Consider the following 17,133-nt stretch of genomic DNA (forward strand, 5'->3'; position numbering starts at 1 on the left):
GGGTGCGGGGGAGGAGGCCATTTTGGCACCGAGCTTGAAATCGACTCTAAAGGATAAGAGTGTCTCAACAATTTTGACGCCGATTGTAGTTAATATAGGTCACGTCGTGGTAACGAACTGGGTGACCTCCATAAATTGTTGCCGGAAAGTGAAATGGAGACGATCCAGAGCCTCCTTAAAATATTGCTTGTTATAAATCCATGCAATATCTCTCATTCCTACGGTGGCCAACAAGGGACAAGCTGCAAATAAAACAGTTGCTGCAAATAAAATAAAGTTGTCGCAAGCAAATTCACAATAGTTCTGCAAATTTAAAAAACGAGTTGCTGCAATTAAAAGAATGTTGCTGCAAGTTAAAACATCAAAAGTATGCGAGCGCACTGAAGGAAGGGCAGGTACAAAATACGGGTCACAGGTCATTGTTTTAACAATACAGAAAGTACTTAGACATATATTTAAGCTAACCTTAGGCGTAATTAGGCCTAATGTTAGCATTTGTAAACAGTTAGGGTTGTTTTTGTATTGATAAAACAATGACCTGTGACTTGGGACCTGTGACCTGTGTTTTGTACCTGTCCTTCCTTCAGTGCGCGCGCATACAATTGATGTTTTAATTTGCAACAACTATTTTAAATTTGCAGAAAGTTTAATTTGCAGCAACTTTATTATATTTGCAGCACCTTTTTAATATGAAGCAACTTTACTTTATTAGCGGCAACTCTTTAATTTGCAGCATGTCCCTTGTGGGCCACCGATTTTGACAATAGTGATATTTCTTGTTTACAAACATTGACGTCACATTTCTTTTGATATTCAAATTTGCCAACCACGGAACAAAAGAAGTCATTGTTTCAACAGCCAATTATGTTCTGGTTGGCATATTTAAAATAACAATAGATGACGTCACGAGAAACATCGAAGTTTCCTGGATTTGTAGAAAAACGCAAATTTTCACCTGCCACGTCAACGGCATCGCCACAAAAAAATTCGTGCTACACTTGCAGCACGCATTTTAGCACATATTTTTGTGGTACACTGCGTAACGACAAGAAATCACCAATTTCGAGGTTTTGATGACAACCCTATAGTCTCTATTTTTACTCACCAATTTATTTTAATTTTGTACGACGTAAACGGGATGGAACGTTGCCGTCGCAGTAACTGTTCTTAAAAGACCCCAGTCACTCGTACCGATAAAACCAATTGGAATTTTCGGCCCGGCTAAAAAAGGGAGACTTGGAGATTTCTTTTTCTGCTAATTTAATCTTTTGATTTGTCAACTTATTAGAACAGGCAAGAGACAACGCCAGACAATTTGAATCTGCCTTAGCTTGAGAATGCCGAATGAAACAGGAACAGATGATCCTTTGACAAGGTTGAATACCATGTGGCTTGCAGTTTACATCCCTGAATTTCTCATAATATTTCTAATAAACGGCTTCACTATCATCACCTTTGCAAGAAATCACCATCTACGCAAGTGCACTACGTACCTGATCATAAACCTGGCTGTGGCTGACTTCCTGGTTGGAGCTGTGTCAGGGCCCATGCATATTTACCATACACTAACCTTTGAGGGTGAAAGTGGATTCAGTTGGAAAAAGTTCACAGTCGTGTACTTTGAAAACATTTTTACAAATTGCTCTCTTCTTAATCTTGCCTTGCTGTCCTTGGAACGTCTTCATGCAACTTTATTTCCTTTCAGACACTCTCGAATAATGAACTGGATTTATTTAAAGACAGTTGTTTGCCTTTGGCTATTAGCTCTTATCCTGGCGTCTGCAGAGGGTGCTCTATTCCTTACTGACGCAGAAGCAAACAACATCGTTTGGGCTTCACTCGGTATAATTGTCGTTTCGACCGTCATAATATCCTATATAATTATTATCTTTAATGTGAAAAGAAATGCCCCTCCACAGCTATCTGGGGCAGGAGCCTCCGACAGAAAACTGACAGCCACGTTATTCGTTGTCACTGCTCTCAGCACACTTTCCATTCTTCCCTGGTTTTTCTACGCTGTCCTCGGTGTAACAGAATCCAACACACTATCCAAAAAGGCCATATCTAATATCCGCCAGTCCGTAGAAGTCTTGTTCTACGCCAATTCCTTTGTAAATCCTATAGTTTATACCTTAAGAATGCAAGAGTTTCGGAATGCCGCGCTAATCAGGTGTCATAAGAGTACTGAACCACAACGCCAGTCTCTCCAGATGAATCGTGTAACACGCATGACAGCATCTCTGGATCCTCAAGCCCTGGGTAACAGTAGTACAAGTGACCACTTTAGAAATAGCAAAAAGTAAAGTTAAGTAAAGTGACTATATTTAACGTCGATAACTCGTAACAGTAATTCAACTAACAAACCTGAGGCCGACGGTGCGCTCATTTTACTTCCCCCTCTCCATCAGTGCTCCATTTTACGAGTATTTAAAGCTACTTGAGCAACACTGAAAGGAAAGAAGTCGAAACAAGGATGTGAGATCCGGGAATCGAACTGAAGACCTCTTGCACCAAGGTAGCGCACTAACCGACTATGCCATCCTTGCTCCTTAAGTTCTTAACTGGAAATAATGAAAATCGAAACGCCAGCGAAATTTGACAATCACAGCCGACCTGAGCCGAGCTGGAGGTGCACGGTTAATGCTCATATAAACATCAGGAGGAGTCCCTTTTAGTCTAAGAGCGAACCAACTGTTCACAGCAATAATAAAGTGATGTACCTTTTCGATGTTGACTCGGAGGTAATCGGAAAGAACTTGAGTACCCCTTTGCAGGAGTCGAACCTACGTGACAAACCCCGTACGCGTAAACTGGGTTTCCTGTGGTGCATGTTACACAAAAACAGTTGGCACTGAGTTGGGCGGTATTGAAGGCGCGGAACCTTGATTCTCCCAGGAGTAATGCTTGCTGAGGCAATCCGAAAATAACAAAGAAAAAAGCCTAGGAAACCAACAGGTATTTCTGGAAACTCGGACAATGGAAGAACGCAGTGGTAAGATCTCTGCCTTCCAACCCTAAGTTCCCGGGTTCCATTCCCGGTTCTGCCGAGACTGGAATATTTGGCGACCTTCTTTCCCGCTTTCCGTCCTTCCGAGGTCCGTGAAATGAGTACCAGCATGCATGGACTGCTTAGAAGCGGCTGCAATTTGCGCCTGTATATGCTTCCAGTCTGCCGGGGGTAAATTGATCATTGTAAAGCGCCCTTGAGACGTTAGTGATAAGACCGCTGTATAAATGCACCACTTTTACTTTTCACTTTAAGAAGCAGGCCAGGGGATCGAGCTCGAATGCGGCATATTTCTCATCATCCCTAGAGCTGCTCAGTCCGGGAACAAAACACTACTTAGTTTTGTTTCGTTTCCTCAGAAACGAAACGTATCTATTTTGACTTCAGGATAAACTATTTACACAGAGAGGTGTAGTGGCCAATCAAACTAGAGTTTGTAATAGCTGTTATTACAGTTGAGCCCACGTCTTAGCGGTGTTAGTTTCAGAAGGCGCGAAAACGAAGCTTTCGGGTCAAAACAAGAATTTAGCATTTCTTATCCAAGGACTGTGTGATTTCTTGATTCTCGACTGTTTCCATTGCTTTTTTTTTTCGAGTAGTTTGAGATTTGCCTGGCCTATTTTTATCGTGAATACTATGTAAAGGCACAGTATAGCATATGGATGTGTTTGTAGGGGACGAGGTAGTGTTATATTCGTGAGCCAAGTCAACCCACAGTGTAATAGAACAGAGACTAATATTTCAATACGCAAAGTTTATTTCGGAATTTCCTGTAACTTGTTGTAGCAATAAAAAACTTGAACTCTTTGACTCAAAACAGGAAATAGAAGTTTATGAACGTGAATTCCTTAATTAAGCCCTGTGGCTGAGTGTTCTTTGGTATTCTTCCGTCTTCGTATGTGGTTCAAACCACAACCTTGGACAAAAGTCATTGAGACATACCTCATGTTTAGACCATTAGAAAATAACTGCAATAAAAGCCGTAAAATACGCCCTCCCCCTTCCAGACCCAAAGCAAAGTTGTTTACAAGAAGCGCAACATTGCTTGTCGGGAGGGGGGGGGGGGGGGGGAAGGGGGCAGATTGTTGTCATTGAAAGAAATTTGCTTTCGTATAGAGAGACGAATAGAAAGAGTGTCAACAATTTTGTCCAGGATTATAGCTTGAACATACGATAAACATAAAACTACTAAACTGTGATCTAAGGCGAATCACGCGATAAACGAAAATCAAACAAAGAACAAATAAAAGGTACTTTTACCAAACGATGTACACCAAACTGGACAATTTTTAACTTACTTTAATCTCCGAGATGTCCAGCGATTCCTTAAATTTTGATTCGTGTGACATGATCTTTTCCTTTCCAGATAATAAAAGGAGTGGCTTGTGCTGTGAGGGCTAGATATAATTAAGTTACTCTTAAAGGGAAACAAATGATGATTTGAGTACAACACGCAAGAAACATGACACCTAAGAAACTACAAAATTCAAAATTTATGTCGTAATGAAAGCGTGTGAAAAACTAACAGCATTGTTAATCGAAGTAACAACCCCAAATGTGGGAACTATCGAGGGCAGCTTCCATTCAACAATTGTAGTTTCTCCTCTTCTGGATAGGAAATCATTATTTTTTTCGCATTTCACGCGCTAAGTCTCTTTATGCTCTTCTCTCAATCTAATCCGACGTGACCGGAAAGTCTCGCTTCCGCGCGCTCTCAAACGGATACTGCTGAAACTGTGAATACTCAAACATCTAAACATCTATCAAATATATAGATTTAGCCAAGCCTAAAAGCGGAGCTCCCTTATTGTTACTGCCTGTAGGGTTAGCGAAAATAAAAGGTTTCGAATTGTCCACGTTTTGGTGTTTCAGGCTGCTGCTTTAATAATTAAATAATTTCTTTCCTTTCTTCTATAGAAAAGTTCATTGCCTAACTGGTGAATTCCACGGTAAATTTTACGCTAAAAACCGAAATCGCATGAATCAGGAAGCGATGAGTACGGTGTCGGTTTTTCGAGTGAAATTTGCTTTGCAATTCACCAGTTTGGCAATGAATTTTTCGTAAACTGCATGAGTTTTAAAGGAAAACAAGCTCACCCTCAGCCACAACAACACTCAAACACTTAAATAACGTTTAGGTGTTTTAAACAAACCTCTGAAAACACAAGTTAGTAAAATTTTCCCCTAATTTTACGAGAGCTCATTGCGATTACGTGTTTATAACATAAGGACAAAGTTTTCTTGTCTCTGTCGAGGCACATAGGAAACCAGTTGGGCAAAGGGATTAAAAAGCATTCAAGTTGTTCCATCGCATTATAGAGCAAAACAAACAAACAAATCAACTTTTTCTTTATGTCCAAAAGAGAACAGATGATTGTTTTTTTTTACTTCCAATTGACAATAAAAATTCGATTTTCATTCCTGAACAAAGGAAAAACCGATTAAACAACTTTTTGAAAATAACAAACGGTTTAGAGCCCAAGGAAAGAACTTGAGGAGTAACTTCTTCCAACAAGTATGAGCTATTACCGGTATTCTGTTTTATCGTTGTCGTCCTTTCTTTCTTTCTTTCGCTCTCCTTTTGTTTCTGTTCTAGTTATAGGTCAAAATTGGGTCATAGGCACGCGCATTAGCTCGCGCACATTGATATTATGGCCAAGCTTCGTCTGTCAAGGAATGGCTATTTTCTCCTGAACGAGCACAGTGACCTCTCCTTTTTGATGGTGTTATGTATTCGTAATTCGCCTTTGTCACACGGCGGCCATATTGTCCCGCGAGACCAAAAAGGCTTTGTTTTACCACGCCAACCCTCCCAGTGAAAACCATGGGGGTGAGGCTTGGCGTGGTAAAACCAAGCTTTTTTGGTCTCCCGGGACAATATGGCCGCCGTGTGACAAAGGCGAATAGGTACACGGAAAACATATTTTAAGGAGAAAAAAAGTTGGATTGTAGAAGTAGTGATATTTAGCTATAAGTGACGAGAAAACTGCATTAGGAGCGAGACACCGAGTGTGAGGTGATTATGTAGCTGTCCAATGTGCTTACATTTCTTTGCAAGATCGAGCAATTTGAAATTACGCAAGATAACAACAATTTTTCTGGTTGATCAAGTTTCGAACTCTTTTCACGTAATTCGGTAAAAAACACTTAGAATAAAAGGCATACAGCGCGAAAACAAGCACGGTGACCCCAACTTTTTATTTCATTTTTTAACTGTCCTGTGCATGAATATCAATTGTGTCAAGTTTGACAAAATTCTGGACAGTACATGTACGTCATTTTCAAGGGAATTACCTTAAATACTGTTGACCAACGCTGTTTAAAATGGATGTTTAGGATTAGCACTGATTGTGACGCTGCTTACGACCAATAGTACTCACTTAAAGTATTTTTGGGGTAGTCCGTTTGAGTAGTCCATGAACCGGAGGCCAGTGTTTTTGTGGTCACCCCTTAAAAAGACAAAAAAAAAATCAGCTGTAAGAAGGGAGAAAAAAACTTCCCATTTTATTGCGTGCGTGCAAACAAGCCGTGACAATCCATGTCGAAATTAAACCATACGCCACTAGATAAATTTCCGGGAAGGATTACGTTTTTGCAAACGTTGGCCGTGAAGCACTTATATTTGAACAGACTTAACTGATTAGAGTGTAATGTGAAGTGTTAGGTTTCTACCCCATATGAGCCATGTACGCGTTAGCTTTACTAATGGAGGTGGGCCCACACGAGGACGGAGAAAAACGATTGCAAAAACGTAATCCTTTCTTGTACTTGTATATGTTCATTGCTGTGACTTTAAGATCTTCAGTTCCCACGGCCTTCTCCCGTCTGACCTTGTAGTTCAGTCGGTAGAGTAGCAGTGATCTAACCCGAAGATCGTGATTTCAAGTCCCACCCTGGTCAGAATTTTTCGCTGTCCTTGTGTGGGCACATTGCCATTAGTAGGGCTAACGCTCACATTGCTCCTATGGGGTAGAAACTTAGCACTTCACATTACACTCTAATCAGTTAAGTCTGTTTAGATGAATTTCCCACCAGTATTCAGGGTCAAACCCTCTGCTGAAGAACCCTTTCCTTGAATCACAAGGCAAAAAATGGACAGCAGGCTTTCTTTCAAATAATTCTTGACGAACATCAATTAGCCAGATCTCCAATTGTTTTTTTACCTGAAGGCTGTGCAAAGTTGATTACCAATAAATATAAATCCAGACAACAGAGATCGGAGATGCATTTAAGGTGTTCGATTCCTTTAATGAGCCTGTTAAACCCATATTCAATCGGACAAAGTTACCACACAATTTGCCATTTGGTTTCATTGTTGTGCACAACACCCCAGTTTGTAAAATATTTAGAAATACAGCTCATTGCTCGACGTTCAAAAGATGCAGTCATTGTTGAAGTCCATTAATCGTCGCTTTGAAGATTCGAGATATTTATTTTTCACCGCCTGTCTTGTTTATCGAATCGACGTTCCATTTTTGAGCTTCGTAAGGGTATATTTTGTTTAAAGATCCGCTCAAACGCCATTCTCTTTACATCCACCTCGACGCCATTGCAGGTTTATTAACGATTCTACTGTGCCCAACGGATAAATTTAAATCTATGCATTTCTATTACCCCCTGAAACCTACAAAAGATATATGCACAGAAGACTCTGAGTCTGAGCACAAAGACAATGCTTAAAAGGGGAGTGACAGGAAAAACCCTATTGTACAACTTCCCGAATTTCGACACAGGAAAAAAAATTAAAAAAATGGAAAAATGCCACTCAGTTTTTGACTTGATTGCCATATCGCAAGCCAGTAATTACTTGTCTGAATAGTGCATTCACCCAATTATAGAACTGAGTTGACAATAACTGCTGGCGTTGGGGCTAGGATTGTTTTTCCCTTTCGGTTAGATTTCTGTATATGATTTCGTGAATTCGACTAAGAGGGACACTTGAGTGCCATTGATAAAAGGCCTGTATTTCCGCTTTCAAGCTTCTTTCAAAATGGCGAGAAAATCAAGTGGACACTTTCTGACGAAAGGAGTGACAATTTTCCATTTGAAAAAAAATTGGGATAAAAATCACTAAAAATCACTTTTAGGTTTTAAAGAAAATATTTTTTTGCGAGGCGCCTGGCGACGACACTGACTTTGGCAGCCGCTCTCCTAAGCATAAGCTTCTTGTGGTACGGCATCGCGCATACCGGCGAAATTTTCGATTTCTTGGGTGAGTGAGTGGATGGGTGGGCTCGCGTGACGATTGCATGTCGGAAAGTTTTCGGATCACTATCTGCGTATTATCTATTATCGTTTCTGTGCTATGCTACACGTTTTGCTTTTCATTTGCGGTTGCGTTCGTTTACTTCCAGTTGAGTATTCTTTAAGGAAGGTTCCTACTAATTCAAAGGTATGTTTGCGCGGTTTACTGAATATGCGGGAAAAGAAGATCTTAGCAAGTGTTATAGGAATCCAAAAACAAAATTGGGAGTAACCACGCATTTTTCGAAGATAATTAATCAACAATATTTGTAAAAAGCTTTCAAATACAAAGCAATGTATGGCGTTCTTTTCCAAATTGAAGCTTAATTATCTCTTTCTTTTTGGATACCGAGATCACTTGCTAAGTTCTGCTTTCTCCGCATAGTTGTGAACCGCGCAAAAATATCCCTGTATTAATAAGCTCCAATCAAGTTTATTAAGGCTTGACCAGGCTAATTATTATGCATATTTTTATTTGAAGGGAAAGCATTTGTCCAGGGCCTATGAAACTTGGCAGGCAGTTAGTTATCGGTAATGGTATAACTTTTCCAAAATGTTCCGTACCACATTTTTGTCACGTGACCGAAATCGACTTATAACAGTTATATTTTTTTACTTTTTTTATGGGGAACATTTAGCTTCTTTATATCACTCTTGTTTCTTGTTTATTCGATTACCCCTTGTAAGGGCTTTGTCATACCGCCTTTTAATCATGTCCACCTGTTAAGAGCAATGAACAATTGAGGAAAATAGGTCACGTGACAGGATAAACATCCAGGAAAATACGGAGTACCACATTAAAAGGCGGCATTCGGTAGGCACAGTTGTACTAAACGTGTTTATTCCAAACGTTTTCATAATTTTGAAGTATAAATGTTCCCCATTTTTCAGTAAAGGATATAAACGTTAAAAGTTGTTTCAAGGTCACGTGACCAAAATGCGATGCAAAATATTTTGGCAATTTAATAACAACACCAATAAAAAACTTTCTGCTAAGTTTCAGTGGACATTGGACAAATGCTTCCCTTCAAATAAAAATATGCATAATAATTAGATTGGTCAAGCCTTAAAGTGCCCCTGTGATCAAAAAAACCACTTCCTTTTTTCCTTCAGATTTTGAAAGTGTGTTTGCTTAACACCTGACTGGCAAAATTTTGAGCTTTGATTTTTATCCAAAGGCCGTTCAGTGTAAGTTTTGGATTTCACGGTCCGCCATTACTCACGTTCAAAACTGACCGATTGGACCTCAGACGGTTGGATCCAGGGAAAAGTGACGTCAGAGGCTCACTAGCTTAAAATTTCAGCGTGTGAACGCAGCTTATTATATATGCAAAACGTGAGTTTAAAAGTCTGAAAGCCCAAAAACCCCGTGCTGCATATTAATTCTGCGGCGTGCACACGTATGGCATTCTTAAACTAGTGAGCCTTTGACGTAATTTTCTCCTCGGTCCAGCTCTCTCAAGAACATAATGTTAGTAATGGCGGACCATTAAATAGGAAAATTACTGTTAAAATAAAGAGGTGTCTTTTTGAAATCAAGGCTTTAAACGTGGGTCACTTAATGCTTTGTTAACATAGTTTTGAAATCCAAAGAAAGATATGAATTGATTTTTTGGTCACAAGGGCACTTTAATATATACACTTTAGCAGTCTTATGAAATCCTAGTATCTCGAGATGCGCAGAACGTAATAGCAATAACAATAGTAGGCACCGTCCTTAAGTATTTTAAGATATCCTGGCAGTGTTGAGTTGTAATCGCCATTCGCCTCCTTTGCAGCGATGAACGTTTTTAGGTCATTTGAGAAAAATATTGTTCCATTTTGTTTCCCCGCTGAATGAATTAAGGTTAAACGGAACGCAAGTCAACGATGGTACAACTGTACTCGCTCAAAATTTTAAAATTAGACGAGAGGTACTTACCTTGAAGTGTAATTGTAATTCTCTGAAGATACACGGAGCATTATGGGATAACTGTGCATTCCTCTTCAGTACTTGAAGTCAGCGGTCACACTTCAAAGCAACCATTGTCATGCAAATGCACCATATATAACCAGCCTAACGCGTGACACAAATCCATTCTCCTGGAGTGCAGACTAGCTGAGGTCCCCAACACAAAGGGTGGGATAGGCATAAGCCAACACAGAAGGGTGGGAAGCATTATCCCATAATGCTCCGTGTATCTTCAGAGAATTTCAATTACACTTCAAGGTAAGTACCTCTCGTCTAATTTTAAAATTCTCTTTCGATACACTCCGCATTATGGGATAACTGTGCGATTTTAAAGAGCCGAAGCCAGGAGAAAAAACAAAAATATGTGATATGATAGAAATGAGTGCTTTAATTGTAGACTTGATACAATGGTCTGTACATAAATAAACGTTACTGAATATCTATGATAATACCAATCTGCCTGCTAATGAAGAGGGATTGGTGTTATAGACATTGCGATTATAGAAACGATTAAATGTGCGTTCTGATGACCAGTCTGCCATCTTAATAATTTCAGCTAAAGATGCGCCCCTTTGATACAAAGCAGATGTAGATGCACCCCTTACACTATGTGGTTTGAATAAACTAGTGTAAATGCCTGAATCAGTCATAACAGTCTAAATCCATCTACCTAAAGTAGATGAGGAAACAGGCTCGTGTGGTTTAACATGAGAAATGAACAACTGAGATACAGTCTCCTCCCCTGACTTGCGCAGGTGTTGCGTACAATGAATACAAAATGTAACAGTGTCTGTTTAGGGCAGAGACTGAGGTTAGTGGGTAAGGATGGAATGGAAACTTCTAAAGGTTTCTTCCCAGGACGAGAAGTCTTTGTTCTTGAACCTATGACAAATTTGATCTCATCCTCATAAATAGACATATTGTCTAAGTCCAATGAGCACAAAGTCTGTTCTCTCTGGGCCAAGGAACAAAGTGTCACAGTTCTCAAAGTAGTATAGCTCTTACCCTGGTGGAATTGTTCAGCCAAGAAATTAACTAAATGGACTGCATTACCCTGAAGGGGATTGATGTGCCTCTGATCACACTAGCTACTCCAAGTCTTCCATACAGGCTTGTACTGTTTCTCAGTCCCTTTGGTCCATGAGGCACAGATGAGTTCAGTAGCCTGTGTCGAAAGTCCACCTGCCTGCAGCTGGAGTTTGGAGTCTGCCTGCAGTTTGGAGTCTGTCTTGCAGAGGATGAAGCTTGTTGGAGTGAGCAAGGTGTAAGAGTTGAGGATCTTGAGGTAGAAGTATTGGTGTCCTGTATGACGTTCTCAGAAGGAGGGGGTACCAGCTTTGCGTTGGCCATACTGGTGCAATTAGGAGAAACTGGTCCACATGCTCTCTTTCCATCTTTTCTAGCACTCTAGGGATTAGACAAAAAGGAGGAAAAGCATAGCATTTAAATGGTGTCCATAAAGTACTAAATGCATCTACAGCATAGCAGTCTGGTTCTGGATGCCAAGATATAAAAACTGGTAATTGCTTGTTTAGACTACTGGCAAACAGATCAATGTCTGGTTTGAAAACCAAAGAGGACAAACGCTGGAAGACTGAACAATTTAGTGCCCATTCTAGCTTGTCAGAATTTTGTCTGGACATGACATCTGCTACTGTATTGTCAACTCCCGGAATAGATACTGCAGAAATGTGAATCTTCCTAGATATACACCAGTCCCAAATAGTTCTAGACAAAGTATTTAAAGAAGGGGACCTTATGCTGCCAAAATTATTGATACAAGCTACTGCAGTTGAATTATCCACTTTCAGTCTGATGTGTGCAGCAGACTTATACTGCGGAACAAATGACTGAAGTGGGTAAAAAGCAGCTAGTAACTCAAGGTGATTGATGTGAAGATCAATTTCTGACCGAGACCATGGCCCACCTGTAGCAACACCGTTACAGTGGGCCCCCCAACCAGTATTACTAGCATCACTTTCAATGAACAAAGAAATAGGCATTTCATGCAAACATTTGCCATTGTATTGATCTAATGCAAGATCTAGCTTTGCTTGATCACTGAGGGTAACAGTATCATCAAACGAAGCCCCCAGGTGGAGTTTATGGGACTTACAAAACTCAATTGATTTGTAATACAGCTCAAGATAGTTAATAGCAGGGAAGGCTGAGACCAAGATGCCTGTAACATGAGCTACATCCGATAAGGAGACTACCTTTTGCTTCAAAAGGGACTGACAGGCATTCTTGATTTTAAGAACCTTATGGTCTGGCAAAATCAATAGCATTTTTTGAGAATTGACTGTAAAACCAAGAAAGATCAGAGACTGACTTGGTTCTAAGTTAGACTTTCCAGTATTGACAATAAAACCTAAATCTGTCAAAAGATTCTTTAGAAAGGAGACATGTTCTAAACATTCCTGATGATTATGTCCAATGATGAGAATATCATCAATGAAGCTAACTAATCTGACACCATGATACCTTGCATGTGCTGTGACTGGTTTAAGAAGCTTAGTAAACACTCGCGGTGCTAGGCTGTACCCAAAAGGCAAGCATGCAAACTGGAAAATTCGATTACTCCAAAAAAACCTAAGATATTTTCTATGAGGTTGCCAGATAGGTATGCTGAAATACGCATCCTTCAGGTCAATAGAAGCTAGATAATCTCCTGGTTTAATAAGGTTTTTGACCATATCAATGTTCTCCATTTTGAAATGAATCTTCTCTACAAATTCATTAAGGGGCTTGAGATTTATGACAGGCCTAAGGTCACCTGTTTTCTTAGGGACCAGAAACATATTAGAAATAAATTGGTCTTTGCAGTATGGTGCCTGCTCTATTGCCCCTTTGTGCAGAAGCTTATGAAGCTCCTGGTCAATAATCTCCTTATCTGCTACAGATAGAATAGGAGGATTAGGAAGTTTTGTTTGTACAGGTTTAGTACAAAATTCCAAATGGTAGCCTGATACTGCTTCAAGTACCCAGGGGTCACTAGTAATAGATCTCCAGCTAAGGAGAAGATTTGCCAGGTTTCCAGCATAAGCACCTACCTCTACTGGGAGGAGTGCTGCTTTGTAGCTGTCAAGGAATGTGGGTTGCTCTTGGGACCCCTCCTGTAGTGAGTGGTCGTTGCTACAATTCCTTGAGCCTAAAAAATATACTTTTCGGCCTTGACCCTGGTTGAAGCTAGAATCATGACCAGATGTATTTCTTCTATCTCCACGCCTTGTTCCAGGAGAGGTCTGACTAGGGCCGAGTTTCTTCGCCATTTTGTTCACCTCCGCAATTTCTTTGATCTGTTTAGGCAGCTCATCTCCAAAAAGCCATTTCCCAGGAGGAGTATTCTTGCTGCATAAAGAGCGGTACCTGGGATTCACGAATTCTCTCATTGTTTCCCTTCTTACAAGGGAAAGTCTGAATGATGCGTTGCAAAGTAATGTAATAGCATCAACGAGAGGATTAATGAAGGAGTCGGGCTTCAATTCCGACTTGGTCTTTTGAGCGTTCAAGATCTTTTCTACTAACTCAATAACTGGCTGTACTCCCTTGGTAATACCTCTCTGGGCCTCTTGCAGTGCAAGATCCTTGGTCCTTGCCTGCCTGGCTAACTCAAACCAGAATTCAAGGTTGACCTTTGGTACACACAAGAAATCACAATTTTCGGGTGCTTTGTACTTAGCCTCAATTTCCTTCAGCTTGGAATCCAATGCTTTTTTCGTACAAGCCTCATTTACTCTTAAGGCTAAGACCTCACTCACTTTGGGACCTTTCGCATCCGAGTCATCAAAGATTGATGGCAGGTCCAGCTCTGCTGCTTCAGCAGTTGTATCAGTACATGAAATGGGTTGTGAGGGGTCGAGAGAGCCAGCATCAGTCACGCTGGCGACACGTGTAGGTTGTGACTCGTCAGCCGCCGCTGCTAAACTTCGTTTGGCCAGGTTAGCAACTAAAGGTCCAGAAGCTGGCCTTTTCGAAGCTGTTACTTGGGAGATAAGAGACTTCATTGACTCCATTGACGAAAACAGTTCGTGCAACCCCAACTGGCTTTTAAGGTCTTCAATATCAACCTCAAAATCGTCGATGTTGTCATTCGCTTCGAGTTTCTCGCCCGCTTCGGGCAAGTTCACATCGCTCGCTTCGAGCGTAGATATATTTGTAGACTCGTTGAGTGCCTTGTCCATTTCGGTAGTTGGAAATAAATCCCCTCTAAATTAGTACCGTAACCGCCGACAAGAAAGCACGAAAAGGAGAATGGATTTGTGTCACGCGTTAGGCTGGTTATATATGGTGCATTTGCATGACAATGGTTGCTTTGAAGTGTGACCGCTGACCTCAAGTACTGAAGAGGAATGCACAGTTATCCCATAATGCGGAGTGTATCGAAAGAGAATTCAAGACTTTTATCAGGAATTTTATCCAGCCCGGTTGCCTTAATGCGTAGAGTCACGGTTACAAAAAAGCTTATCCCTTAGATCAGCGACTACTCCATCATGGAATATTCTCCACAATACTGAAAGTAGTCTGAGGCGGTTCCACTGAATTGCGACAACAGAACATACGTTTTATTTCAAGACGAATAAATTATCTTTTTGGATCACTGCGTACACGAAGAAATTAAAGTGCCCCTGTGACCTAAAACTCAATTCATATTTTTCTTTGGATTTCAAAACTATGTTAACAAAACGCTAAGTGACCCAAGTTTTAAGCCTTGATTTCAAAAAGACACCTCTTTATTTTAACTGTAATTTTCCTATTTAATGGTCCGCCATTACTAAAATTATGTTCTTGAGAGAGCTGGATCGAGGAGAAAATTACGTCAAAGGCTCACTAGTTTAAGAATGCAATACGTGTGTACGCCGCAGAATTAATATGCAGCACGGGCTTTTTGGGCTTTCAGACTTTTAAACTCACGTTTTGCATATATAATAAGCTGCGTTCACACGCTGAAATTTTAAGCTAGTGAGCCTCTGACGTCACTTTTCCCTGGATCCAACCGTCTGAGGTCCAATCGGTCAGTTTTGAACGTGAGTAATGGCGGACCGTGAAATCCAAAACTTACACTCAAAGTAAACGGCCTTTGGATAAAAATCAAAGCTCAAAATTTTGCCAGTCAGGTGTTAAAGACGTTCGCGCCAATTGTTTCTGCGCATCCTTACTGCGCACGCAAATGTACACACCACGTCATACACGAGCGCGCGCGCTAAGCAATAAAATGAGAAATGGTAGGGCAAAAGGCCATTGCTATAGCTTTGCCTGGATTTAACGGTCTTGGACGTTCGGTGACCCCAATTTTTCTTTCCAGAAACGGATTTTATTTACAATTATCTCCACGTTGTCCAAAAATGAACAAAAAATCAATGTGGGAAGTTAAAAAAATTTCAAGATTTCTGCTCACGGGACATCAAATCCTGCCATCTTGCGGCGGGAAGGCGCTTGAAACTGTGGTCGCTAAATGCGAACTTGATCTTTAAGGAACCTCACCGGTTGACTAAATTCACTTAATAAGTCCACTTAAACAATATTTAGCAGAGAAGATTTCACTTCAAAGATTTAATTGCAATATATTTGGGTTTTACAGACACTGGCCTTATTCGCTAACGAAGCCCGATTTTGTCACATTTTGGGTGTTTTTCCGGGCATGTTCTCTCCAAAACGAAGTCGGTGACCCCCCATTTTTATTACATTTCTGACATAACTAACTCATCATCTTACAGTGGTAAAAGTTTCAGAAAAAAATCAATGTTGAAAAATGTTTGCGCGAACGTGCTTAAGCAAGCACACTTTCAAAATCTGAAAGAAAAAAGGAAGTGGTTTTTTTGATCACAGGGGAACTTTAACGCTGGAGTTTAAATGAACGAACAAGTACGCTACTTTCATGAGAACCGGTTCAATAGAGCAAAGCCTGAAGGTAAAGCAAAACGATAAAGAGACACTACGGCTGTTACAACGACGGAACAAATAACGAGATAACGGAGCCAAGAAAGCTTGTAGACAAATTTTGTCTCCTATGCCGACTTCGAAATTTCAGCTCCTTTGGTTTGTAGTTGTGATTTATGTCAACTGCTTGGGTGATTATTTGCTTGGATACTTTTCGTGAAATAAAGGCGACACGAAGATAAATAAAAATTAGTACAAGGCAAGAAACAATGCCGAATAAAACAACCGCAGCCACTAGATAATATTTTTCGATCTTCTGTTGAAAGTGATCGTTTTGAAACCAACGGAGGCGAACAAATGTTGCAGCGAACGAGGAACTCCAGGCTATGGCCACCATTGCAATTACTCGCTCGGTTGTCAACAACGATGCATACCTCAGAGAGTGCACAATACCAATGTATCTGTCGATTGTCATGGCCCAAAGGTTCGTCGTTGAAGAAAAGAGCAGAAAGTTATAAAATACAATCTGCAAGTACCAGTCGCATCGAAAATAAAACTTGCAGGCAAATTCACTTGGTGTGACAAACAAGCTGATGCAAAAGTTTGCAATCGCCAAGGATAGAACGAACCAGTTACTGGTTACTCGCAGATGCCGTCTGCAAGAGATAAAATAAATGATGAGACGGCCGTTTCCAGTGATGTCAGCACAGCGATGATACCACGAATGATCCAATACCAAGTATCCAATGGTTCCGTTAAAATACCACTACTGGAACTTAGAGTATGGTTGCTGGTACTGTTCGCCATACTTCTCCATACGAAGGCTATTGCTGTGAAGTACCGGGTTGCTTTATGCAATATTCCTTGCTTAAGGAAGAAGACACCTGACAGCTGTATTAAGTGCTCGCCAAACCTAAATTTGCTTCAGACAAGTGGGGTATCAACTTTTTTCCTTTCAAGCCCTTGTAAATATCCCTTCAATATGCTGACGATTTCATGATGTTGTCAACCTTTGCCGTTCGATGAAGGACCTCATTTCAACGAGGATTTA

The 17,133-nt window shown here is 40.5% G+C and overlaps 1 protein-coding gene and 1 pseudogene across 1 annotated transcript; one reads left to right on the forward strand and one right to left on the reverse strand.

The window, feature by feature from the left end:
• Positions 1–1,337: 1,337 nt before the first annotated feature.
• On the forward strand, positions 1,338–2,303 carry LOC138005616 (neuropeptide FF receptor 2-like). Its single transcript, XM_068851819.1, has one exon. It carries the CDS (start codon positions 1,338–1,340, stop codon positions 2,301–2,303), a length of 966 nt encoding a protein of 321 aa, XP_068707920.1.
• A 13,843-nt stretch (positions 2,304–16,146) lies between these two features.
• On the reverse strand, positions 16,147–16,889 carry LOC138005617 (adenosine receptor A2b-like; annotated as a pseudogene).
• Between the last annotated feature and the right edge of the window lie 244 nt (positions 16,890–17,133).

This window comes from Montipora foliosa, chromosome 6 (genome assembly GCF_036669935.1).
Source record: "Montipora foliosa isolate CH-2021 chromosome 6, ASM3666993v2, whole genome shotgun sequence".
In the NCBI taxonomy this organism is placed as follows: domain Eukaryota; kingdom Metazoa; phylum Cnidaria; class Anthozoa; order Scleractinia; family Acroporidae; genus Montipora; species Montipora foliosa.